The 27,430-nt window shown below is 37.0% G+C and overlaps 1 protein-coding gene across 1 annotated transcript in view; it reads left to right on the top strand.

Moving 5' to 3' along the window:
* The window catches only part of LOC128604269 (phospholipid-transporting ATPase ABCA1), a 195,115-nt gene that overhangs the window by 62,903 nt on the left and 104,782 nt on the right, over nt 1–27,430 (top strand). The window contains exons 11-14 of the mRNA XM_053619270.1: nt 2,465–2,581; nt 11,467–11,664; nt 17,374–17,570; nt 21,376–21,552. Coding sequence (XP_053475245.1) covers nt 2,465–2,581; nt 11,467–11,664; nt 17,374–17,570; nt 21,376–21,552 — 689 coding nt within the window. The remainder of the gene's footprint in view (nt 1–2,464; nt 2,582–11,466; nt 11,665–17,373; nt 17,571–21,375; nt 21,553–27,430) is intronic.

The raw sequence follows: 27,430 nt of genomic DNA, 5'->3' as shown, positions 1-27,430 counted from the left end.
TAGCACTACTCTGAATAAACTAATTCACAGAACAGATGTTTACATATAGTTATTATTGTAAATTCAATAATAACTGAATTTACACAGATGAACTAGTGCAAAAGTTTACACACGCTTGAATATTAATACTGTGTGTCGTTATCTGGATGATCAACGACTGTGTTTATGTTTGTGATAGTTGTTCATGAGTCCCTTGTTTGTCCTGAGCAGTTAAACTGCACACTGTTCTTCAGAAAAATCCTCCAGGTCCTGCACATTCTTTACTTTTCAAGCATCTTCTGCATATTTGGCCCCTTTCCAACAGCGGCTATATGATGTTGAGATCCATCTTTTCACACTGAGGGACTCGTACACGACTGTTACAAAAGGTGCAAAAATTCACTGATGCTCAAGAAGGCAACCCGATACACGATACAAGAGCCAGGGTGGTGTAAACCTTTGAACAGGATGATGGGTGTAAATTGTTATTATTTTGTTTAAGATCTTTTTTTTTTTTTCTCCATTCAGTACTGCCCTTCAGAAGCTACATAAGATATTTACATGTTTTCCAGAAGATCAAATAATAACAAATAATTAACTTGTGACCTCAACTTTACCTAATTACATTTGCAAGAAAAATAAAAGTGTACTTATTTATTCCTTACATTTTTATTTCAATTATTTAAAGTATCTCTCTTCTCTTATCTAGCAAATGATTGTATGGTTGTGTATGAGCTGAAGACCTCAGTTTTCCCACTCATATCTGTTTAACATCCAGTTATTTCAGCCCATCAGTGTAGAAAAACCACCAAGAATCAGCCTTTTTATTGTCTGCATGTAGTTAGTGCTCCTTTGCCTCTCTATAAGGCATGAACTACATCTAATTCAACCATTTTGCTAATGTTAAACAGTTATATGTTACTAAGCTAGCTTGTTTTCTTTGCTAATGTTCTCTTTTGCTAATTGACTGGCATCAATTCTATTAGCTAACATGAACTATTTCAGTAGCAAGTCAAATTCGAGCTAACATAAATATTGGTATGTGATAGTTTACTTCTGATTAATTCAGTAGCATACTACATATCATTAGCAACTTTTTTTACTTTTGATTCAAATCATTTTTTTATACTTACTGTAAATAATATTTTAACACATTATCCAAAGGGGGTTCAGCTGCCGTGTCTCATGAGCAGGAGTTTGTTGTGTACACAGATGGGAATAGGGTGAAGAAAACAAAAACAAATGGGCTCTAGTTTCGTCTACACCTGTAAGTCATGTACATGTGAGCCTCACAGAGATTGTATGGTGTGTCTTTAAACACAGGCTAAAATGTGAGCACATGTTTCATGAGATGTGTGACTAAAAAAAAAAACAATTCACAGGCTGTACTGGTATGATCTGACTTTAAGACTTGCCATGTTGTATAAATCACAAGGAATTGCTTGACCCTCTAACACACACTGAATCCCATGGTGATAATGATGATGTTTTGGATAATAATAATAGTAATAATAATAATAATAATAATAATAATAATAATAATAATTGTTCTTCTTCTTCTTATTATTATTATTATTATTAGTAGTAGTAGTAGTATATTATTTTGTTGTTATTATGGTTATTATTTATTTATTTATTTATTATTACTATTATTATTATTATTATTGTTGTTGTTGTTGTTGTTGTTTTTACATGCTACCTAAATAAGCTCTATAACTGTTTCTATAAAGACCATATCCAGTTTACAATATAATGACCTGTTATAATGCATTCATAAAATATTATAAAAAATTACAATTATTTGTGACATAAAAGATTATATATATATATATATATATATATATATATATATATATATATATATATATATATATATATATATATATATATACATACACACACACACACACACACACACACATACACACACACACAACATTGCTATAGTGCATTAAAAGTGTTTATAATGCATTACATCGCCATTACCAAGTAAATCCTGCCTGTAGACACACTGACAGGTTCTTAGTTAAATTCTTGACAAGACATGATAAAAATGTTTGTATTACGATTTCCTGATGTCTCTGATATAATAATTAATTTACTGAGAGGAAAAAAAAAACAAGATATAAAGGTGAAACGTTTCTTTCATTTTGGTCTTTTCATGTATCATGAACACTTTTTATATCATGTTAATATTCCATGATGCATAAGATAGCTATAAAGTGTAAAGTATTTTCAAAGGTGTGTGCAAAACCTTCTGAATGTATTATGACGTGATATACGTATGTTCGTAGTTCATTATAAGTATGATCTCATGACAGCTGAAATAAACCTGCATAAACTTTTATAAAAGCTTAGTTCAACAAGGATTAACCATCATAAAGGCTGATAAAAATGTTTTGCATGAATAATACATGAGACAATTTTGACTTTGTGTGATCATTCGGTTAGTCCCTGTGGTCATGTCCTTTATGTGTGTGTCCAGGCCAACAACACTTTCAACACTCTGGCTAAAGTCGGCGAACTGGCTGACACTTGGCTTGAAAATGAGGACAAGATCTGGAACTTCTTCCAGACCAGCACGCAAATCAACACACTCCGGGTGAGAGACACTCACCACACACACTTTACTGCTCTTTATTTATTTAGCTCTTACATTAATTATATATATCCATGCTGTATTACAGTAGCACCTGCTGTAATGTGTATTATATCCATATGCTTCATTTGCTAACAGATTGGTGCTAATGTATTCACCGCCATATAGTAAGGTAACAATTAATTATCATATTAGACTGGATTATATTATTAGCATATTTGTGCTGATGAGTTCGCCAAAGCTTTTGAATGGGTTTATATAATAAATCAGTCCATTAACTGGGACAATGTACTTGCTTAGTCAAATTCTGAATGTCTCTTTACTGTATTAGTGCAAATGTACATGGCATGAAATGTTTGTCATGCTATTTACACCTGGACTGAATTTTTAAATGCATGCGTGAACTATGAAGTCTCAACTAACTGTTGCCTGTTCAGACTGAGCTGATTTTGAGAGAAAATAAATAATACATCATTTTATTTTATACATTTGACACCTTTCAGAATATTATTATAGAAGCTCTGAGCAAAAGGCAGGTCTTGTTATATATTTATAACTAGGTATAATCAGCATAAAACTTAGTTACTGATAAAATTACATCATATTATTGTCTAATATACTAATAATATACTGTAATCTTATACAGTAGTTAAATACAGTGCATACATTGTTCAAATATGTTTTCTAATATTTACATCTTTGAAGGCAAAAAATAAAAATCCACATCGAAATGTTAAAAATGACATGTTCTACTTTGTCACCTAAAAGGTTATTGGGCTTCAAAATCCACAAGAGATTAGGTTTGTTCTCAGACATCGCACAATAATAACATAACATAACATAATGTTATTATTGTAGACTTCATATTATTTAAATGCATTCAAATGCAAAAGTAAATAAAACTTCAGTGCAATTTTTTTAAAGGAGTTTGACGGGCTGACATAGTTATAATGCAAATGCCTCCTAGGGGCAGGGCTGAAATCGTGCAAAGCTAGGAAAAAGCCCTTCATCAATGAGAAGCAAAGAGGAGCCAGGCTGAGGTTTGCAAAAGACCATAAGGACTGGACCGTAGAGGACTGGAGTAAGGTCATTTTCTCTGAAGAGTCCAATTTTCAGCTTTTCCCAACACCTGGTCGTCTAATGGTTAGACGGAGACTTGGAGAGGCCTACAAGGCACAGTGTCTCACACCCACTGTGAAATTTGGTGGAGAATTGGTGATGATCTGGGGGTGCTTCAGCAAGGCTGGAAACGGTCAGAATTGTCTTTGTGAAAGACGCATGAATCAAGCCACGTACAAGGTTGTCCCGGAAGAAAACTTGCTTGCTGCATCTGACAATGTTCCCTAACTCGGAGGATTGTTTTTTCCAGCGGGCAATGCTCCATGCCTCACAGCCAGGTCAATCAAAGTGTGGATGGAGCACCACCAGATCAAGACCCTGTCATGGCCAGCCCAATAACCAGACCTGAAACTCGTTGAAAACCTCTGGAATATGATCAAGAGGAAGACGGGTGGTCACAAGCCGAGCTGCTTGAATTCTTAGGCATAAAGTCACCCAACATCAATGTGAAAGACTGGTGGAGAGCATGCCAAGACGCATGAAAGCTGTAATTGAAAATGAGGGTTATTTCACCAAATATAGATTTCTGAACTGTTCCTAAGTTAAAACATTAGTATTGTGTTGTTTAAAAATGAATATGAACTTATTTTCTTTGCATTTTCGAGTTCTGACAGCACTGCATCTTTTTTTGTATTTTTGACTAGTTTATATATATATACAGTGAGGGAAAAAAGTATTTGATCCCCTGCTGATTTTGTATGTTTACCCACTGACAAAGAAATGATCAGTCTATAACTTTAATGGTAGATTTATTTGAACAGTGAGAGACAGAATAACAACAAAAAAATCCAGAAAAACACACATCAAAAATGTTATAAATTGATTTGCATTTTAATGAGGGAAATATGTATTTGACCCCTCTGCAAAACATGACTTAGTACTTGGTTTAAAAACCCTTGTTGGCAATCACAGAGGTCAGACGTTTCTTGTAGATGGCCACCAGGTTTGCACACATCTCAGGAGGGATTTTGTCCCACTCCTCTTTGCAGATCTTCTCCAAATCATTAAGGTTTCGAGGCTGACGTTTGGCAACTCGAACCTTCAGCTCTCTCCACAGATTTTCTATGGGATTAAGGTCTGGAGACTGCCTAGGTCACTGCAGGACCTTAATGTGCTTCTTCTTGAGCCACTCCTTTGTTGCCTTGGCCGTGTGTTTTGGGTCATTGTCATGCTGGAATATCCATCCACGACCCATTTTCAATGCCCTGTCTGAGGGAAGGAGGTTTTCACCCAAGATTTGACGGTACATGGCCCCGTCCATCGTCCCTTTGATGCGGTGAAGTTGTCCTGTCCCCTTAGCAGAGAAAAAACCCCCAAAGCATAATGTTTCCACCTCCATGTTTGACGGTGGGGATGGTGTTCCAGGGGTCATAGGCAGCATTCCTCCTCCTCCAAACACGGCGAGTTGAGTTGATGCCAAAGAGCTCCATTTTGGTCTCATCTGACCTCAACGCTTTCACCCAGTTGTCCTCACAATCATTCAGATGTTCATTGGCAAACTTCAGACGGGCATGTATATGTGTTTTCTTGAGCAGCGGACCTTGCGCGCGCTGCAGGATTTCAGTCCTTCACGGCGTAGTGTGTTACCAATTGTTTTCTTGGTGACTATGGTCCCAGCTGCCTTGAGATCATTGACAAGATCCTCCCATGTAGTTCTGGGCTGATTCCTCACTGTTCACATGATCCATGCAACTCCACGAGGTGAGATCTTGCGTGGAGCCCCAGGCCGAGGGAGATTGACAGTTCTTTTGTGCTTCTTCCATTTGCGAATAATCGCACCAACTGTTGTCACCTTCTCACCAAGCTGCTTGGCAATGGTCTTGTAGCCCATTCCAGACTTGTGTAGGTCTACAGTCTTGTCCCTGACATCCTTGGAGAGCTCTTTGGTCTTGGCCATGGTGGAGAGTTTGGAATATGACTGATTTATTGCTTCTGTGGACAGGTGTCTTTTATACAGGTAACAAACTGATATTAGGAGCACTCCCTTTAAGAGTGTGCTCCTAATCTCAGCTCGTTACCTGTATAAAAGACACCTGGGAGCCAGAAATCTTTCTGATTGAGAGGGGGTCAAATACTTTTTTCCCTCATTAAAATGCAAATTAATATATAAAATTTTTGACATGCGTTTTTCTGGATTTTTTTGTTGTTATTCTGTCTCTCACTGTTCAAATACAACTACCATTAAAATTATAGACTGATCATTTCTTTGTCAGTGGGCAAACGTACAAAATCAGCAGGGGATCAAATACTTTTTTCCCTCACTGTATGTATATATATATATATATATATATATATATATATATATATATATATATACACACACACACACACACACACACACACATATATATATATATATATATATATATATATATATATATATATATATATATATATATATATATATACATATATATATATATATATATATATATATATATATATATATATATATATATATATATATATAAAATCCTGGTCAGTCACATGACTGTGTATACATTGTAGTACTAATATCATAGTTACAGCGTTATTATGGGATGGCGATGAGAATGTAAACTGCCATCCTTCCACCTGAGTGAGGAGATGGTGAGTCAGTGGTGCTTGTTGCCAGAGTACTCATTACCCTTAGCATAACCTTTAGAGACACATGCAAGACTATTCCCTCGGTCTTAATTCTTCTTCTAATTATTCTTCTCTCTCACACACTCCCCCTCTCTCTCTTGCCTTTAGAGATTTTGCTCAGTGTTAATAGCTTTCTTCCGCACCCTCTTTCTCAATGGTGCCTTAATTATTTGGGTCCCTTCTACAGGTAGCTCAGCCTGCACCATTGAAACCGTGTTTGATATTTCAGAGAAGCATATTTCCCCTCTCTGCTGTTACAGAAGAATAATGAATAATTTAATGGATGAATGGATGAAAAGAGATTAGCATTAAGCATTTAAGCTTAATTCTTTAAAACCAGGAACCCAGGACCCAAAGCCCAAAGTTTCTAGGAAATTCTCTTGAAAAGAAAATACCACCTATTAGAAGCTTTTAAATGGAACATATGACCTTAATATAGTAATGGAGTTAAAATGTAAGAACATTTTCTAGAAAATGTTGACCTTAGATCAAGCCATGCCAAATGTGTGTATATACTGTAATTGCACAGCCCATAAAGGACTTTCACCTTCACTGTTGAGTAGCTTGAAGCTCAAAAATTGTACATGATAAAAGATCTAATATCCAAACTATTTAATATTGTTGTATCTTTTAAATACATAGACCCATAAATTAAAAATGAGTAGTGCTGTTGGTAAATAAAATAGTCATTACTTTTTATCTAGAATTGTAGATATGCATGGTTTATTGCATCAAAAACAATGAATAAAAATTCAACTGATATATACACTATATGACCAAAAGTCTGTACACAACTGACCATCACACCAATATGTTGTTCCTCCCCAAACTATCACCACAAAGTTTGAAGAGCACAACTGTATAGAATGTCTTTGTATACTGTACAACTACAGTGCATCCGGAAAGTACTCACAGCGCTTCACTTTTCCCACATTTTGTTATGTTACAGCCTTATTCCAAAATGGATTAAATTCATTATTTTCCTCAAAATTCTACTAACAATACCCAATAATGACAACATGAAAGAAGTTTGTTTGAAATCTTTGCAAATTTATTACAAATAAAAAACAAAACAAAAGCACATGTACATAAGTATTCACACCTTTTGCTCACTACTTTGTTGAAGTACTTTGGCACCAATTACAGCCTCAAGTCTTTTTGAGTATGATGCTACAAGCTTGGCACACCTATTTTTGGGCAGTTTCTCCCATTCTTCTTTGCAGGACCTCTCAAGCTCCATCAGGTTGGATGGGGAGCATCAGTGCACAGCCATTTTCAGATCTCTCAGAGATATTCAATCGGGTTCAAGTCTGGGCTCTGGCTGGGCCACTCAAGGACATTCACAGAGTTGTCCTGTAGCCACTCCTTTGTTATCTTGGCTGTGTGCTTAGGGTCATTGTCCTGTTGGAAGATGAACCTTCACCCCAGTCTGAGGTCCAGAGCGCTCTGGAGCAGGTTTTCATCAAGGATGTCTCTGTGCATTGCTGCATTCATCTTTTCCTCGATCCTGACTAGTCTCCCAGTTCCTGCCGCTGAAAAACATGTCCACAGCATGATGCTGCCACCACCATGCTTCACTGTAGGGATGGTATTGGCCAGGTGATGACTGGTGCCTGGTTTCCTCCAGACATGACGCTTGCCATTCAGGCCATCAGACCAGAGAATTTTGTTTCTCATGGTCTGAGAGTCCTTCAGGTGCTGTTTGGCAAACTCTAGGCTGGCTGTCATGTGCCTTTTACTGAGGCGTGGCTTCCGTCTGGCCTCTCTACCATAAAGGCCTGATTGGTGGAGTGCTGCAGAGATGGTTATTCTTCTGGAAGGTTCTCCTCTCTCCACAGAGATACTCTGGAGCTCTGTCAGAGTGACCATCGGGTTTTTGGTCACCTCCCTGACTAAAGCCCTTCTCCCCCGATCGCTCAGTTTGGCCGGGCAGCCAGCTCTAGGAAGAGTCCTGGTGGTTCCAAACTTCTTCCATTTACAGATGATGGAGGCCACTGTGCTCATTGGGACCTTCAATGCTGCAGAAATGTTTCTGTACCCTTCCCCAGATCTGTGCCTGGATACAATCCTGTCTCGCAGGTCTACAGACAATTCCTTGGACTTCATGACTTGGTTTGTGCTCTGACATACATTGATAACTGTGGGACCTTATGTAGACAGGTGTGTGCCTTTCTAAATCATGTCCAATCAACTGAATTTACCACAGGTGGACTCCAATCAAGCTGTGGAAACATCTCAAGGATGATCAGTGGAAACAGGATGCACCTGTTTTGAGTGTCATGGCAATTTTGAGTGTCATGGCAAAGGTTGTGAATACTTACGTACATGTGCTTTTTTTGTTTGATATTTTTTAATAAATGTACATAGACTTCAAACAAACCTCTTTCACGTTGTCAATATGGGGTATTGTTTGTAGAATTTTGAGGAAAATAATGAATTTAATCCATTTTGGAATAAGGCTGTAACATAACAAAATATAGAAAAAGTGAAGCGCTGTGAATACTTTCCGGATGCACTGTACAATTTCCATTCACTATAGGGCCTAAACATGTTCCAGCAGGACAATGCCCCTGTGCACACAACAAGCTCCATAAAGACATGGTTTGGCAAGGTTGGTGTAAAAGAATTAGACTGGCTTGCACAGAGCCCTGACCTCAACCCCAATGAACACCTTTGGGATCAACTGGAATGACGACTGCACACCAGGCCTCCTCGCCTGTCATCAGTGACTGACCTCACTAATGCTCTTGTGGATGAATGGGGAAATCCTCACAGCCACCTTCCAAAATCTAGTGTAAAATCTTCCCAGAATAGTGGAGGATATTATAACAGCAAAGATGGACTAAATGTTCAAAAAGCACATGCAAATGTGCTAGTCGGGTGTACACAAACTTTTGGCCATATATAGTATACTGTATGTTATATACATCCTATCATTAATGTATGTAGAGTATATAGAGTAACGTAATGTATAGTGTAATGTAACATAATATAACTTAGTATAATGTGGCATGGTGTAACGTAACACAGCACGGCATAACGTAACATAGTGCAACCTAGTATAACACAGAGTAATGTAACATAACATAACATAAAGAATATTGTTAAGAATATTGTAGCAACTATAATCCGTCCAAGTCTTTTTAAATAGTAACTTGCACTAAACATTGTTGTATAATGATTTCTTGGTACAATTTAATGGTCTTTTCTATGACTGACAGAATGATTAACATCAGTTCCAAAAAAAAAAAAAAAAACAATACAGCTAATATCAACACTGATGGTTAAAAAAATAAAAAAACTATACTAGATAGATTACAAATCTTCTACATTCAATGCCTGTATATTATACAACAAAGTAATGTATATTTTGTCTTTTCACCTAGAAGACTTCACAGAAACCACTTATGAAAAAAAATGACATGAACTTGAGATTTGCTTAGGATATTTGAAAACAAACCAACCACTAGTTAGCATTTAAAAAAACAAAAACAAAACAAAACAAAACAAAACAAAACAAAACAAAACAAAACCTCTGACTTATAGGTATAGGAATTGACTATGGTATTTGTTGCTATGGGCTTTCACTAAGGTGTTTATGGCTCTGCTTGTTAGCACCTGAATGTCAACATGATATTACATAAGAAATAAATAGCATACATATGAATTATTTCTATGTAGGTATTCACTGGACACATACGCATGCCTCCATGTTTTCACAAATCAAACCAAGCTGGCTTCACTGTTTGTCTGTTAATACACAATGAGTGTCTTCTTAACACCTGTGTGATTCTAATCCTCTATGTTTCTGCGATGCCTGTGTGTAGGAAAAGCACTTAGGTAAGGGGGCCATTGTTCTACATGGCTATACTTATTCAGACACATACGCTTAAACACAAGCTTGCTCGTACACACACTTGAAACTGCAGAAGGATTTGCATTTAAATTAGCACATCTTTTCATTAAGTCATACATGGGCAGCTGGAACGGTAATGTTATAAACCTGAGCTCTCAGGTATGTGAGTGTGTATATGGATGAGTAAATCTGTGTGTTTGTGAGGGGAGAAATGCTTGGAATCCAGCTGTATCCTTGCAGCAAATATAAAAGGGACTGATAAAAGAGAAAACTGCAAACAGAATGTACAAAAAAGAATGAGAGGGGGAGAGAGAGAGAGAGAGAGAGAGAGAGAGAGAGAGAGAGAGAGAGAGAGAGAGTCTGCAGGGATGTCTATGTGTCCAACGAGTACCTGCATTATTTCTGTTTATTTCTTCCTGTGCTGAAGAGAAACACTGCCATCTAGCTTAATGTGGCTAATTGATAATAGAGCGGAGAGAAAGGCAGGGCAAAGCGAGAGAAAGGATGTAAGAAAGTAAGAGACAGATTATAAAAGCACTCAAATGGTGCTAGATTAGTGAGTAAGAGAAGGACTTCTACTTTTTCATAGTAACCATATATTTCTTCTTGTCATTTGGAACAATTATTTTTTTTAAAAAAATTGCTTCATATTACTTACTCTCACAGGCTACTTTCGTTGCACTATCTTTTCCCCTTAAAGGGTCTGCTGATCAGCAGCTCTTGATGAGTGGCTGAACAGAACCAAATTGTACAAATGATGGCCGAGCTTTTGGAAAGCTAAACGTGGCAGTGTGTCTGTTCTCCATGAGTATGGTTGGAGCTACTAACTCTGATGGTGGTAGATCTGCATGAGCTGGAACTGGAGAGGGGTAGATCTCTAGGAGCATGGTTGGAGCTCTAGACCACTGGGAGTATTTTTTTTTTTTGTTAAAGCCCATGGCATGGCAGGTCTCCAGGAGCAGGGTTGGAGCTAAAATATGAATGAATGAAAATTATTTTTTTTAGGAGAGGTTTGGAGCTATCCATTGCATGTTGGTAGATCTCCATGAGAATGGTACTGTAGGAGCCAACATCTGCATAAGGACAGAGAGCTAAATTATACAGGGTGGTAGATCCTCATGGGCAGGGTTGAGGGTAAATTCTACATAGTGCTTGGTGGTAGGAGCTAATTACTTTTGGGTTGTAGATCTCCGTGAACAATTTTGGAGCAAAAGCCCTGCAGGGTAATCTAAACACAATATGGTGAATATCTTAAATAGCACTTTGCATATTTTGTGTTTTCTTAAAGGTTTTTCTGCAGAACCCACTCATTTTGGCAGTTCTTGATCAGCAGTTGAATGGAAACGGATTGTCTTCAGCACTTATTGCTAATTTTCTGTTCAATGGTGATGAAAAGGACCGGCCTGCAGGGATGCCGGCATTCGACTGGAGAAACGTCTTCAACACCACCAGTCAGGTTGCGAGACTCATCAAGCAGGTCATGGGGGTGAGTCTTTCTACATTTGTTCATACCTACCCTCTGTTCTACATAAGCATGTACATGTACTTCTACTATACTGCAAAGTTTAGAGCTATAAGGGTTAAATCTGGCCCATGAAAAGGATCTTTGGTGTATCCTTCTGAGAGAAATCTAAAATAATCTATGTAGAATCTAACAATTGGGCATTTCCTTTCAGAAAAGATTCAGAGTAGGATCTCTTTAGAAATCTTGACCTATTAATCCTTCAAAGAACATCTGCACTGCATGCAGATAAATGTCAAAACATCTAAGCATTTGGGAGCTGCACTGTAGTCAATCTCCAGAAGCATGACGGGATCTAATCTCTGCAAAATATTCAATGTCCAAGAGCACTGACCAAGAGACTTAAACAGTGCATGGTATTAGACCTCCAGGAACAGTACATCTAAACATTGCTAATTAGTAGAGCTCCAGGATCTCCTAGAAGCTCCATAATTTTATATCTCTAAATGCAATGTTGGATCAAAAAGCTGTGGGTGGTAGATTTGCATGATCCGAGCTGGAGTTAATTTTGGCAGAGCGATCAGGATTGGAACTGACCATTGCATGATGGTAAATCTCTAGGACCAGGGTTGAAGCTAAACACAACATGGCGATAGATCACCTGGAACTGGGTTGGAGATGAATCTGCATGGGGAAAAATCTCTATGAGTAAGGCCAGAGCTCACCATCACTGGGTGGTAGATTTCCATAAGCATAGCAGAAGTTAAACACCATGAAGTAGCAGATCTCCAGGGGCAGTTTTGGAGCTTTAGGAAGAGGAATAAAGCCAAACAATACACTGTGCTGGATATCCAGGAAGAGATGTGGAGTTAAGCATTGTAGGTTGGCAGATCTCCATGAGTATGGTAGGTGCTAAACTCTGCATAGTGGAAGGGCTTCATGAGCATGACAAGTGGTAAATCCTGAAGCATGGTAGATACTAAATTTTGCATTGTGGTATAGTAGGTCTCCAAAAGAATGGTAGGAGCTAAACACTTTACAGTAGGTTGGTGGATCTCTCAAAGCATGGTTAGAGCAAAAATGTTAGAAGTTGATAGAACTGAAGAAGGAGGATGGTAGATCTCCAAGAGCAGTAATGGAGCTAAACTCAGATGTGATAATATGTGTGTTGATCAATATGAGTGGTTGTCATATCAACAAGATGATATATGTTCATAAAATGTATGGTCATATGCATTCTATTCATTAAGAGTTATACAGTTGCAATCAAAATTATTCAACCCCCACTGCAAATCAGATTTATTGTCAAAATTTACAGACTTTCAGCTGTTCGCAGTCAACAAATCAAACCAAAGCAATTGAAATAGTTCAACACAACGAATGCTTCATGTGGTTTCCCCAAATTCAACTGAAAATGCAACTTATAATGATTTCTCCAGTTTCAAAATTAGTCAACCCCCTGAATAGAATCCCTCACAACAGCACAAATATGTAAAACAGAAGCCCTTGAGTGACTGCAAAAGACCTGCAACAGGCACTGAACTTTCAGTGAGCACAGTGTGGCGCATACTAAATGCAGAAGGTTTCCATGCCAGAACTTCAAGACGTACACTTCTGACCCAAAAGCACAAGAAAAGTCGGCGCAAAATCATATAGATAAGCTACAGAAGTTTTGGGATAAAACTTGACATTTTTGGCACGATGGATCAGCAGTATGTGTGGAGGAAGAAGAATGAAGAACGAACACCCTATCCACAGTCAAGCATGGTGGTGGCTCGGTGATGCTCTGGGGTTGCTTTGCATCCTCTGGCACTGGAACCTGCAACGTGTGGAAGGCAAGATGGATTCAGTGAAGTATCAGGAAATCCTAGGAGAAAACCTCATGTCGTCTGTGAGGAAGCTGAAGCTTGGGCGTCATTGAACCTTCCAACAGCACAATGATCCCAAGCATACCTCAAATTCCACCAAGGCTTGGTTGCAGAAAAAGTCCTGGAAAATTCTACAGGGCCATCACAGTCTCCTGACTTGAACCCCATTGAAAATCTGTGGTGGGATTTGAAGAAGGTGGGTGCAGCACACAAACCCAAGAATATTACTGAACTGGAGGCTATTGCTCATGAGGAACGAGCTAAGATTCCTCAGGAACACTGCCAGAAGCCATGCATCTCATTTGCAGCAGGTCATAACAGCAAAAGGGTGCTCTACTAAGCATAAAAGATGCTTGCCTTGAAGGGGTTGAATAATTCTGAAACTGCAGAAGTCATTATTATTTTGAGTTAAATCTGGGGAAACCACTTGAAACCACCAGAATTCGTTGTGTTGGACTATTTCAATTGTTTTTGGTTTGATTTGTTCATTACAAACAGCTGAAAGTCTGTAAATTTTCACAATAAACCTGATTTGCAATGGGGGTTGAGTAATTTTGATTGCAACTGTATCTTGAAATAGGACCACGAAAGACCTCCTGGGTGCTGCATTAAATGGAAATGAAATAACGTGGAAATGAAAAGCGCATAATTGAACTGAAGCCTCACATAAATGTCACACTCTCATAAATGTGTAGACAAATGCACAAACCCTAAATGCTATCCTGCATGCTGTTTGGATGTATAATCACTTTGCATTCTGAAGCAAAGTAAATATACTCATTTTTATTTTTGTATTCCCCCAACCCATGTCTTTTCCACTCGCCATCATGTTTGCCTCTCATTTTCATTTCTTTCCATTTTCTCCTGCATTTTTCTCCATCTTGTGATGGATGGCATTTTCGCCACTGATGGTACTGGTAATTCATATTTCTGATTAAATTAATGGCCGTATTGAGCGGAGGAACTTTGTCACGGCTGAGTATTGGTGAAGTTTTTATGGATTGCTGTGCCGTACCAAAAATGGCATACCATCTATTTAAACAGTCAAAAGTCAACTGCCATTGAAAACACATTAGTAAAATGAACATAAATTAAGAGAGGAAACTGCCTGTACAGGAAGTAGGATAAGAAGGAAAGACTATTTCCTCATACATAACAGGAAGTTTGAGCTCATTAAAGTATAGTATCACTAGTATCACTCCTTTGCTTTGTTGTCATGACATTACACATTTTTTGCCAATGCTTTGTGGTTTCCCATGTTGCTTTCTGACTTGAGGCCATTCTCTAAATCTCTCTCTCTCTCTCTTTCTTTCTCAGTCTTTTTTTCTTGCCCTGTATGTTCTCATGTTGCTAGGCTCTGCCTCTCATAGTTACAGTACTTTGCATTGAAAGCAGCTCTGTCTGTCCAACTGGAACCATGATTACAATTGCACATTGTCTAATTGATCCTAATTGCACATTGCAGTACAGTAAAGCAACCTTCCAGATAAAATCTAGAACTTCAGAGGAGCTACTTGCCACTGTTTAACTATCACACTATTGTTAAAATAAGATCATCTGTGCCTGAGTTGAAGACTAAATTAAACAATAACAGTGGGGGGATATCCATCTTTAGGAATAATAGTTGAGTATAGCATATATGAATTTATAAATGAATTCAAAATAAGTTGAGTAGGACCACCTAAACAGAAACTTTGAAAATGAACTAATTAAATGGTGCTTTAAGGCAGTGCTACAAGGTTATGAATTCACACATTGCAGCTTATTTAGAATAGAGAAGCCAAATTTGTTGGCAAAGGACAGCTGTAGCTGGTACGCAGTATAATGGATAAGAGTAGTGGGGTAATTTCCTGTCCCACCTTACAGCGAAAATGACTTGCATAAGGACTGACAATGCAGGATTTTATATTTACGGATGTGCCTAGGCCTACTTAGTTGGGATGTTATATAACTCAATTCCCTTTCATATTCCATTAGAGTTTTGTTATGTAGGAGTGTATGCCATATGTGTATAGGTTGCATCAAGGTTATTGTCTTGTTTATACTGTATATGCAACTTAAAGATATGGGAATTCTGTAGTTTTCTTAAGCATTTCCATGTTCATTTGTTGATGAAACCTAAGATGAAAAAGGTTTGACAACAACATTGTTTATAAATAACATAATGGTAAATCCATGCTCATAACTGCACCCTTTGTCAACAACACCCATCAAATAATGACATAATGAACGCCCCAATAACTAAGTGTACAGGTATACTTTGACCCTGCCCTTTTACACAGTTGATTGCAACAGTGCCACTCATAGCAGGGACAAGTAAAGCACTGGCAGTTTTCTCTTTGTGCTTTGTGTTTAGAGAAAAATACTACTACTATATTCCTGCTATACATATTGCTGCTTGTAGCAATACTGTACATGTAATAATGTTGCCCACTGGAGTAATTTTATTAAACGCTCCCACTTCTTTATGGAGCAAGTGCAGGTTTAAGATACAATCACAGTTATAGGAAAGTTTCAACAACTGCAGAACTTTCATTTAGCTAAGACACATTAAAAAGGAGAAGGAGAAAGGCTTTGGTATGATTGTAATGTTATGTGTATTTTTTTTATGGCATTCCGTTAAAAAATATCAAAACTTGAGAAATGATTGAATAGAAAGAGTATATTCAGAAATTTAAGTAGTAAAGACTTTTAATTTGGCAGTTTTACATTTTTATTCCAGTTTAGTTAACTGATGTTAAAATTGCCTGTTTTTTTTTTTGTTTGTTTTTTTTTTTAAAGTAAATATGGCAATAAATATATGACTAAAACATGAATTGAATATGGTATGTATTTTTTTTTTTTAGAACCAAGAAACTAAGATTAAAACTAAATCTAATCTAAATCATTTTCCCCTGAACAACACTGCTTTTAAATTTTTTTGGCATCCTGACAATTAATGTTTACTGAATAACAGCACTGAGCCTCTTCGTGTCATGTCTAAAGGTTGGAGACACTTGTAGATATAACTTTTATTTATTTATTTATTTATTTATTTATTTATTTATTTATTAGTAGTAACATATTATTATTATTATTATTATTATTATTATTATTATTATTATTATTATTGTGATCATATTAATATTTATTTATTTGTTTGTTTATTTGTTTTTTGAAGAATGCATTATAAATTGCAAAAATAAATAAAAAATATTTTATGTATTTTAGTACAAAAGTATAATATTTTCTAAAGTGAAATTTTTAATAGTTAAGCACAATGTTTATTTCATACATCTTTTTTTTTTTTTTTTTTTGAAAAAGTATCAAGAATTCTGTAGTTGATATATTTGGTGAAAAAAGCAATTCTGATTCTGAATCTCAAATTGACTCTCTATATAAGCAAAAATCTATTCGCATTTTCTTGCCTTCTGCTAACCAGGACTCCACTGAGTGCAGGAGAAGTAGCTAATGTGAGTGGTGCAGTACTTCCTACATGCTGCTATGGGGCCTTATTGAAGCTGATAGCCTGCTGCTTCAGTGTGTATATGTCAGTTTTGCCATGTTCTGTCTGATATTGGTTAGACATTCTGCAGTACTCTGGCCTTGGCCTATCACCCATGATGGCTCATTAGAGCTTAAAGAAAGAGAAACTGAATAGAAGCTGCAAATAGATGAGAGACTGGATCACACACCTACAAATCATTCTTTTGCTCGGTCTATCTATATAACCATTTATCTACTTCATCTGCTATTCTCTCTTTCCAAACCTGAACATGTGATTTCACCACTCCATTATGCTGTTTTGCTTCTGTAGGGTCCGTGTGTGATCACTTTGTGTGTGTGTGTGTGTGTGTGTGTGTGTGTGTGTGTGTCTGTGTTGCAGTGTTTCAATCTGGACAAGTTTGAGGCCGTGGCCAGTGAGAGAGTGTTGGTGGAGCAAGCCCTCAAGCTTCTAGATCAGGAGAAGTTTTGGGCTGGAGTGGTTTTTACAGACCTGGATGCTGGCAGCCCATCACTCATCAGATATAAGATCCGCATGGATGTTGAGGAAACCGAGAGGACGGATAAGATTAAAGACAGGTGTGTGCAGTGACTGTCGGTCTCATGTGACAAAGACAGATTATTTGTTCTGCTACTTTCAGGAAACTTCAGTCTTTAGTGGAAAATAAAAATATCTCGAGATAGGGGAAATCTATGCTTTCATAAAAAAATGCTTTCACATTCATATAGATTAGTAATACCTGTGTGCAATTTCAATTCAATTCAATTCCATTTTTATTTGTACAACGTTTTTAACAATGGACATTGTTGCAAAGCAGCTTTACATAAATATATCAGTTAGGATATACATTTTAAATGTATGAATTTATCCCAAATGAGCAAGCCAGAGGCTTCGGTGGCAAGGGAAAACTCCCTGAGACGATATGAGGAAGAAACCTTGAGAGGAACTAGATTCAAAAAGGCAACCCGTCCTCGTCTGGGTGACAATGCATAGTTCAATTATAAATAATTCCCTTCTATAACTGTGTACTACATAGCCAAAAAGTGCAATTGTGTAACCAGGAAGTCTTGTACCAACAAATCTTTTTGAAGTTATTAACTGTTCACTGATGGAGACTTGAGTGCAGAACTGTTCATGGCAATTGCTGCCCTAAAGCTATCATAGCAATTGTACTTCTAGGCCATCATAGCATACCTGTTCGAGGATCATCCTCAGCAACAATGAGTGATTTCCAATTAATGAGAACTCCAATCAGAAGTAGGGCATCAGGATTTGATCAGGCAGGTTCAGAGAACAGAAGAGTTCAGGATCACTGTATTTCAGGAATAGCATGTGTTGTGAGAGAGTGAGAGAGAGAGAGAGAGAGAGAGAGAGAGAGAGAGAGAGAGAGAGTGAGAGAGAGAGATTGTCAGGTATGTTAATTAGCATGTAATGGTTATGGACAATGTACTTTGTGTGCAGAGTGCATGCAAGGACTCTGGCAAAACTAATTATGACAGCATAACTAAAAGGGAGAGCTAGAAGGTAACACAGACATGAGGGCTCCCTGGGACATAAAGCGGCCAGCCACTCCACCAACAAACCTGAATAAATGCATGAGAGTTGGCGGGGGGGCAACAGCATCCAAACATCCCACTACAACACCCTATGCCTGTGAACCCTCTAGAGCTGCTCCTTAACCTAAGAAAAAAAAAAAACTATTCACAAAAGGCTCCACTAAACAAATACATTTTCAACATAGTCTTAAACATTGAGACTATGTGTGTGCCAAACCCTAATTGGAAGGCTGTTCCATAACTGTGGTGCCTTGTAAGAGAAAGCTCTGCCCCCTGCTGTAGCCTTCACTATTTGAGGTACCAACAAACAGCCTGCACCTTCTGATCGAAGTAGGCGTGGCAGATCATAAAAAAACAAAAGTTTGCTGAGGTACTATAGCGTGAGACCATTCAGTGTTTTATAGCACAATAACGGTATTTTTATAATCAATGCAAAATTAATATACAGGACATATATTAATGTTAATGCTATGTTAATATACATATGAGTATTCATGACTCTATATAAGCCACCATATCTACACCATAGATGAAAAAATTCAGATTTGCTATCTATGTAATAATACATTAAACAAAATTAGACCACACTGCTTTTGAATTCTCAGCTCTGATTAGTCAGAAGGTGTTTTATATGAATCCACTCATTCTAATGCGTTATCGTTTCTATAGCAACCACTTCCAATGTTACAAAGTTTGAATAACTGTTGATACGATGACATTTTCTGTCAGGAGATTTTTATTTGGAATTTATGGAAGGAGTCTCCAGTGTCAACAGTGCAAATTAAAAAAAAAAAATGTTGAATATAGTCAAACTCTAGCATTTCCTTTAATAAGAATATAACACATTATTAAACATATTTCTAGACATTATTACTAATTTCAAGCTTTATATTTTCTTATTCTTTTATCCTATTTGCAGATCATTTTGCTTCTGTCTAGTATAAATAAATAGACCAATACTATTTCAAGCTTGAAATGAGTGAAAATGACTAGAAATAGGTTGAAAAACTTATATTTGGTTTATTGTAATCTTATAATAGGACATACTAGATACATTTGACCATATTTAAGGTATTTCCAGTTGCTAAGATGCCATTTTTGCAGTGAACACTTTGTAACAGTGAGAGTTAAAGCTTCAACTTTGCTGTATGTTTGCTAACACACACTGTAAAACCGGATAAGTTCATTTAACTCAAAAAATTTGAGGAAACTAATCACCTCAAAATTTTTAAGTTGATAAATCAATTTCTTTAAGCCAAATACACTTAAATATAACAAGTTTGAGTTAAAATTTTGTTATATGTAAGTGTATTTGACTTAAAGAAATTGATTTATCAACTTAAAAAATTTTTGAGGTAAATAGTTGCCTCAAATTTTTTGAGTTAAATGAACTATCCAGTTTTACAGTGACATAATTCAGAACATAAGTAATTACCATGTCAAATTTTTATTTGATTTTCATACCCCTACCCGTGTAATTCTTTGACAGAATTCCAAGAAAAAATATTTCATTGTATAATTTGGAATTGGAACGATTCCATTTAAATTGTTGAAATTCTTAGTATACAGTATAATCACAGCTGAAGTCCTTTTGCCATCAACCTCGAAAAATGTGCTGCTCAGAACACCTTCTTTGTTTTGACATATGCAAGGACAGTCTGATCCTTTTCCACTCGTCAGAGCACACAGTTGCATGATTATATGACGAAATACAGTCCCCTCTGAATGTATTGGAATGGCAAGGTCAATTCTAATGTTTTCACTGTACATGAAAGACATTTGAGTTTGAGATCAAAAGATGAATATGAGATGACAGATCAGAATTTTAACAATCATTTCCTCATATTTACATCTAGATGTGTTAAACAACTTAGAACATGGCACCTTTTGTTTGAACCCACCTATTTTTTCAAGTGATCGAAAATATTAGAACATGTGATGTTTCTTGCTGCCCAGATGTCCTCCCCGTGCTGCGGGGGTTTCCTCTCCCAGTCCAAAGACATGCATGGTAGGCTGATTGATATGTCCAAAGTGTCTGTAGTGTATGAATGGGTGTGTGATTGTGCCGTGCAATGGATTGTCATCTCGTCTAGGGTGTATCCCGCCTTGTGCTTGATGCTCAATGGGATAGGCTCCAGTTTCCCTGTGACCCTGAAAAGGAGTAAGCGGTTGAAGATGGATGGATGGATGGATGGATGGACTTATCTGTTCCTATACTTTTTCTCACCTACAAATTGGGTGGTTTGATATAAAAGGTTCTATGATTTATGTTGTTTAACACATCTAGATGAAAATACCTGGAAATCGTTAAAAAAAAAAAGCTGAAATCCTAAACTCGTCTCGTATCCATCCATTGCTCTCAAACCCAAATGTCTTTGGTGTATCACACAAACATATGAATTGGCCTTGCCGTGCCAACAGTTTTAGAGGGGCCTGTATGATGAAAACTTCAGGATTTATGAGAAAAGACACTTGTTATACTTATATACTTGATTTAATTCCACTTAAGATTCTCTAGCTTGTACTTTTCGGGGAATGCATGAAGGTCCTATGTAGAACCTGACAAAGAGGATTTCCCCTTCAACTAAGGTTGCGAGGAGAAGAAGAAAGCAGAATAAAGATTTTAATGTCATATAAACATACAGTAGAGTGACATTCCTTTCTTAACTTAACCCAGATAGCTCATATCGAAGCCACGATATTAGAACCATTCATTTAAGGAACATTATTTCTAAAAGTGTAGCCTTTAGTTTGTGATATTAGAGTCAATGTCATCCTGTTGATGTGTGTGTGTGTGTATGTGTGTGTTTGGTTCTCTTAATTAAAGGTCCTGGTCTCCGTCGGCCCGTGATAACCCATTTAATGACCTGCGCTATGTGAGAGGAGGCTTTGTGTATCTGCAGGACATGCTGGACCGTGCTATCATCCAGACACACACAGGCGTCAGACAACCTCTGGGCGTCTATGTGCAGCAGATGCCTTATCCATGCTATGTAGATGATGCGTGAGTACACATTTTGGTTGGTTGTGTGTGCGTGTTGGGGGGCATTAAGGGTATGTGAGTGGGTGTGTGACTTATTACTTCAATAAAGCCTATTGTACTCAGGCATTTTGCTCACACATTCTAAACAGGGACAAATTTCCCACTGGAACTGAATCTCTCTCTCTCTCTCTCTCTCTCTCTCTCTCTCTCTCTCTTTCATTCTGTTGGCCATTACATTCCCTAGGCACTAGTCATATATAAATGTCAATAGTTTATATTAAAGTGTGCTGTTTAATGCATATTTATAAAATGTGGGGAAAACATTGAAAAGAAAAAATAACCCTCTCACTGCTTATCGATGATGAGATGAGATCAGTAAAGCTATTTTCATCAGTTTTTTTTTCCCTATATATTGTTAAAAATATCCTGTAAAAATACTCAAAACTGATCAGCAATGTAAAATATTTACATTGTGATCAAGTGACGTAGATAAACCGTGAAATATTACAGTAATTTTCCTTTCTGGAAAATGTATTGTAGTAAAAACAACAAAAATGCGTTATTTCACACAAAAAAAATGTTATTTTACATAAATTATTTTAGTATAACACTGTTATAAATCACCATTTTATGAATTATACATGATTTTTACAAGAAGAGTGAAACTAATTAAAGACAGCAGATTTGAGAAGAGAAAAGGTTTTGTTTTTCCTTACCGTGTTATCAAATAAATAAAATCGTCCTTATAGTGTGCATTAGGTGCTTGGACCCCTAAAAATCCAAACAAACAGCAACAATGTTCCAGCGCTACGTGCTCATACAACATTAAAGATACATTCTAAATTATTCCTCAGAATACAAAAATGTGCCTTTTTAATAGCATTTAACAAACAAACAAAACCAGAAAAAAACTATTTGACAGTCTTATTAATATATGTACTGTACTAATTTCATTGATCATTTTTAGATAGTTAATTTAAAAGCTAGTGGTTGATTTGTAAGATAATTTTACTACCATATAGCTGTTTCTTTGAAAAACTTTGAAATATGACTTTTTTTTTTTTCTGTGTGAATTTACCAATTGTTTTAAACAGTGATTATTATAATCCCTCATAGTTTGGTCCATCTAGTTTGCTTGGAGACGGCAATCTCAATGAAGACATTAGTGCAGGATCACATTGCATCTGGCACCAGTGATAATGTCTTTATTGATTAAACCATAGCACAGAGGGACTCAGAAATCATGTTTTATAGATCTCACACCATGCCTTTTCGCCCCTGGCCTTTTGAAGCAACAGTTTCTTAAGAATGGCTCTACTGAATTTGGTAAAGCTCAAGTGTGTTTCATCTTAAAGTGATCATTTGCTTCTGGTGGATCAAAAGAAGGTTGAGATGCGACTTGTCCTCAATGACGCCTTCTTCAATTATGCATTGAATGCATCTGCGTCATTCATTTCCATATTGGAAAGAGTGGTGTCTGATTTGCAACCTCCATGTGGTCTGAGTGAAGCTGTCATGAGTCACTTAATACCTCAAACAAAGCAGCTGTGAACCGATAAGGTATGACCAGATTATTGTGAGTCATAGAAACTCACTGCTGGATCTTTGAGCATGACACATATTCTTGGACTTGATTCTACCTCACCAAAAAAAAAAAAAAAAGATTTAAATTGATATATTAATGAAATCTGAGCTTGGGTTCCTGTCTCTGTGGAGTTTTTCATGTTCTCCTTATGTTCTCTCATGGGTGTCCTCTGTGTTCTCCGGTTTCCTCCCACCTCCCAAAAACATGCCAGTAGGTAAATAAACTCTAAATTATCTCATAGCTCTGAAGAGAATGTATGAATGAATGAATGAATGAATGGCTCCAGATGCACTGATGTGTATTAATGGTTTACACCAACTTGGGAAGGGAATAGTGGCTTTGTAATCCTTGTTTTCAGCTAGCAATAAGTGAGAAATGTTTAGCAAATAGCCAATTAAATATCACCTTAAGTACATGTTAGTACATGTTTGTTAGTTAATGTATTAATTAACACATAGGGGTGAAATAAATCAAACATGCATACACAAACTCTATATGAATGAAAGAATATGAAGTAAAAGTGCATCATTTCAAATTGTATATATAATTTGCCATATGCAGCAGTGAACATACACATCACTGAATGGCATTGGATTATTGTAAAGGGTAACCAGTTCTTCTGTTTAAAATTGTTTGCTGAAATTCACAGGAATAAAATGAGTCATGTTCCCTCCTTTTTTCTCATCCATTTCTCTATACATTAACGATATAGCAAATAAAAACCCGAGACTGCTGTGATTCCGGCAATCAACATCCCGTATTTACATTATGAGACAAAAAGTCTAAAAAACAGACTCGGAAATTTTGTCCACTGGGAAACGTGCAGTCAGAGGAACCTTCTCTGAAGCTGGGCTCTTTAATATTTGTGTGTGTGTCATCTTTAATGCAATAAATTGAATGTTAAACATTTTAAAAAATGCCAATAATAAGTCCCTTGGAATTAATAAACGTAACTGAATTAATTCTGATGGTGCAAGAAAAATGCTGGCTGATACAGGCTATTTCTCCCTCAACTTATTTCTCCCTCAGGCTTGAATTTCTGTCCATGTTTACAAAAAAAAAAAAAAAAAAAAACCCAATCCTGCACCTGTTGGCTTTTATATATTGTTTGTCCGCACAGCTTTATTATCCAAAGCGTTGCCATTTATCTCCTGCTAATTAAAATTCAGGCTGGTTCTGAATATAGAGTAAGCCTGACCGCAGATTTACTACAGAAAGACTTCAAATATTTTGGTGGTTACAGAGCTGAATCAGCAGTTAAGTAGCTTTGGGCTACTGATCGATCATTAGGTTGCGAGTACAAATCCCAGCACGGCTTAACGGCTCAGTTGTGTTCCGTCTTAATTCTAAGTTGCTTTGGATAAAAGCATCCGGCAAATTAGTAAACATAAATGTAAACAAATTTTGTTCTGACATACGTACTATTATTAATGGCCATTGTTGCTCGCCTACAAGGAATGTAACCGAGTACAAATACAATATTCAGAATACACGAATAATGTGTTCTAAACAGATATAAATACAGATAAGAGGCACTTTATTCATGTTCGGTTGCTTGTTTGGTTTTTTTCTACTAAGCTTGCCAGAAAGGTTCACAGGGCATCTTTTTGAGATTGGAGGTGTTTTTCGGGATGGATCCCACGGGCCGCAAATAAAAATTGCACTAGTGGGAAGTTTTTACTTCGTACTAGCGACAGCATGTGGTCAGATTTGAAGCTCATGGGACAAACAAAGACAGCAAACAAGACAGCATTTAATTCATTTATTCCTTAGTCACTGCCTGGTCAAGATCATGTTTTAATTAGGCTACAATTTTGTTACTATATAACCAATAAAACTCATTAGAAACTTAGAAGCTATTGCAGGAAGGCAAAAACAATAACAGCCCCACACATAATCTCTAGTTCATACTAATAAACAACAACAAAAATCGTCCAGTTTAGACCACACCCACCTCAAGTTTTAAATCCAAATTCAGATATGGATATTTGGAGCACTAAACAGATACAGAAACAGAAAACACCATTGCATTGCACCCCATTGTCTGCAAAAGTATCCCACTTCTAGCACAGTGCTCATCTCACGTTATATCCTAGTGATCTTTAAATTCGAACATTGACATGACAGTGTTAAATGATCTCATACGGAGATCAATCGAGCCTGCTGAGAGGGCGTTCCACTGGGCCCTGAGTCCATTACACAGAGGCGAATGTTTTCATGTTCATGCATTATTTTACAGGCCGAAATGCATTTCTCCTTGCCAATCCTTCTACACAATTCGTATCTTTGAATGATCTTTAGTAACATTGCCATTGACGGCCATTTTAGTTGTTCTGCCTTTTCTTTTAAGCACTTCCAGTCTCCCCAGAGACAGTGCAGGAGAGCAAGACAGTAATGATGGACAGGTAATGAAGAACAAATCCCTTCTTCCTCTGAGTTCTCTGACTTCATTTAGTTGCCACTGCACAACAACAAGGCCACGTTTATCCTGTGTGTGTGACAGAACGGGAACCAGAGATATCAAAAGAGATGAATAGAGAGCATAAAACCTAGCAATCCTCCGGCTCCCTTAGCCATTTTCCCTTCTTTTCCCAGTGGACACAGCCGGCCAGCATCAATTATTAATGCTCCCAAACAGCCATTTCCCTCATAAATTATATACAAAGAAGAAACAAGAGAGAGAGAGAGAGAGAGAGAGAGAGAGAGAGAGAGAGTAAAATTGGAATTGTGTTCTCTGTCATTCCATGTGTAAACATGTAGTGTTGCCGAGAAAATGCCTCATCTGAAATTCAAATGTAATTTAAGACACTTGGGTGTCTCATTGCTTTTCCTGCCCGTCAGAAAGCATTCGCTATGTGACATGCCACATCCGAGGGATGATGAGTTCGAAATGAATGCACTTTATCCTCATCCTCCTACAATAAGTCTGTGTAATGTTCTTTTGTTTCTTAAGGTGTGGTTTATTCAGATGAAAGTCGGGTCTCGCTGGACCAGACCAGCATCTGCTCGCTTGGCTTGTGAATAATAAATAGGATTCCTAAAGATTATTTTTGGAAAGTTTTAGGGTGCAGAAGCGTGTGACACCTTGCAGGCACATGCTTGACTACTTTTTAGCAAAAACATAGAACTGGTGTAAAACAATAGCATTTCACACCAAAATTTTCACAATATAACACAAAAACTTCAAATTCTGTATGTTTAGAGAAAATGCGTATATAAGTAAGGGAAAAAAGGGCATGCTTTTATAGGGAAAATAATCAATGGCAGGATGGTTGAGGCAGCTCTAAGCTGAAGATCCGAGAACAGCACATCCTGAAGTGTTTTATTCTTCCTACACAACATCAATTTGCTAACGAATAGAATAAAACGTTTTTTATTGCGGAGAGGTGTGAGTTGTTTGTCCAGCAGGGGGCTCACACCGCTCTCATTTCCCATCACCCTGCTCACCAGCAGCTAAACACAGTCATGATACTCTACACACAGAAACCCAACCGTGTCCTGACTCATCTTATAACAGACTTGCGGTGATATAATATTTCATTTGTTTACACTGAAATTGAAAATGTCCAATAAGTCGATTTTGAATGCCAATGTACTACACTGTAAAACCGGATAAGTTCATTTAACTCAAAAAAATTTAAGGAAACTAATTACCCCAAAATTTTTAAGTTGATAAATCAATTTCTCTAAGCCAAATACATTTAAATATGACAAGTTTGAGCTAAAATTTGTGTTATATTTAAGTGTATTTGGCTTTAGGAAATTGATTTATCAACTTAAAAATTTTGAGGTAATTAGTTTCCTCAATTTTTTTTAGTTAAATGAACTTATTCGGTGTTACAGTGTACAAGAAAGGGTTTAAGCTACGTTTAATGTTGTGAAACATCTGCAAACAAGTTAGATCCTGTGATCACTTACATTGAAACAGCTACAGTATACATTACAGCTTTACCTCTAACTAATAAAAAGCAGCAAAACTGTGATTTGCATAATCTGAATGGGGAGCACACAAAACCTGGAAGTAGTCGATAACCAGTCTCTAAAGGATTTCACAGAATTTTTTTTTGTGATTTTTGTGGCCGAAAATGCTTGATTTTGTTCCAGCTGTTTTTCAAAATCAGCAATGCAATTTGCAGAGTTTTTGTGCTTGTTTAACTACTTGAATTGGCGAAATTCAAAAAATTTCACAAAATTGTTTCGCACAGTCTTTAGCAATGATGTTTGTTGCTAAATGAGACCTTTTAGCTGTTCTCATGTTCAACGCATGTGACTCGAAGAAAGCGTTGGCTGAATGTGTGTTGTGATGATGTCACA

Source organism: Ictalurus furcatus, chromosome 29, assembly GCF_023375685.1.
Source record: "Ictalurus furcatus strain D&B chromosome 29, Billie_1.0, whole genome shotgun sequence".
Lineage (NCBI taxonomy): Eukaryota > Metazoa > Chordata > Actinopteri > Siluriformes > Ictaluridae > Ictalurus > Ictalurus furcatus.
The sequence above is the reverse complement of the archived record's forward strand: the minus strand, read 5'-3'. Positions and strand labels throughout refer to the sequence as shown.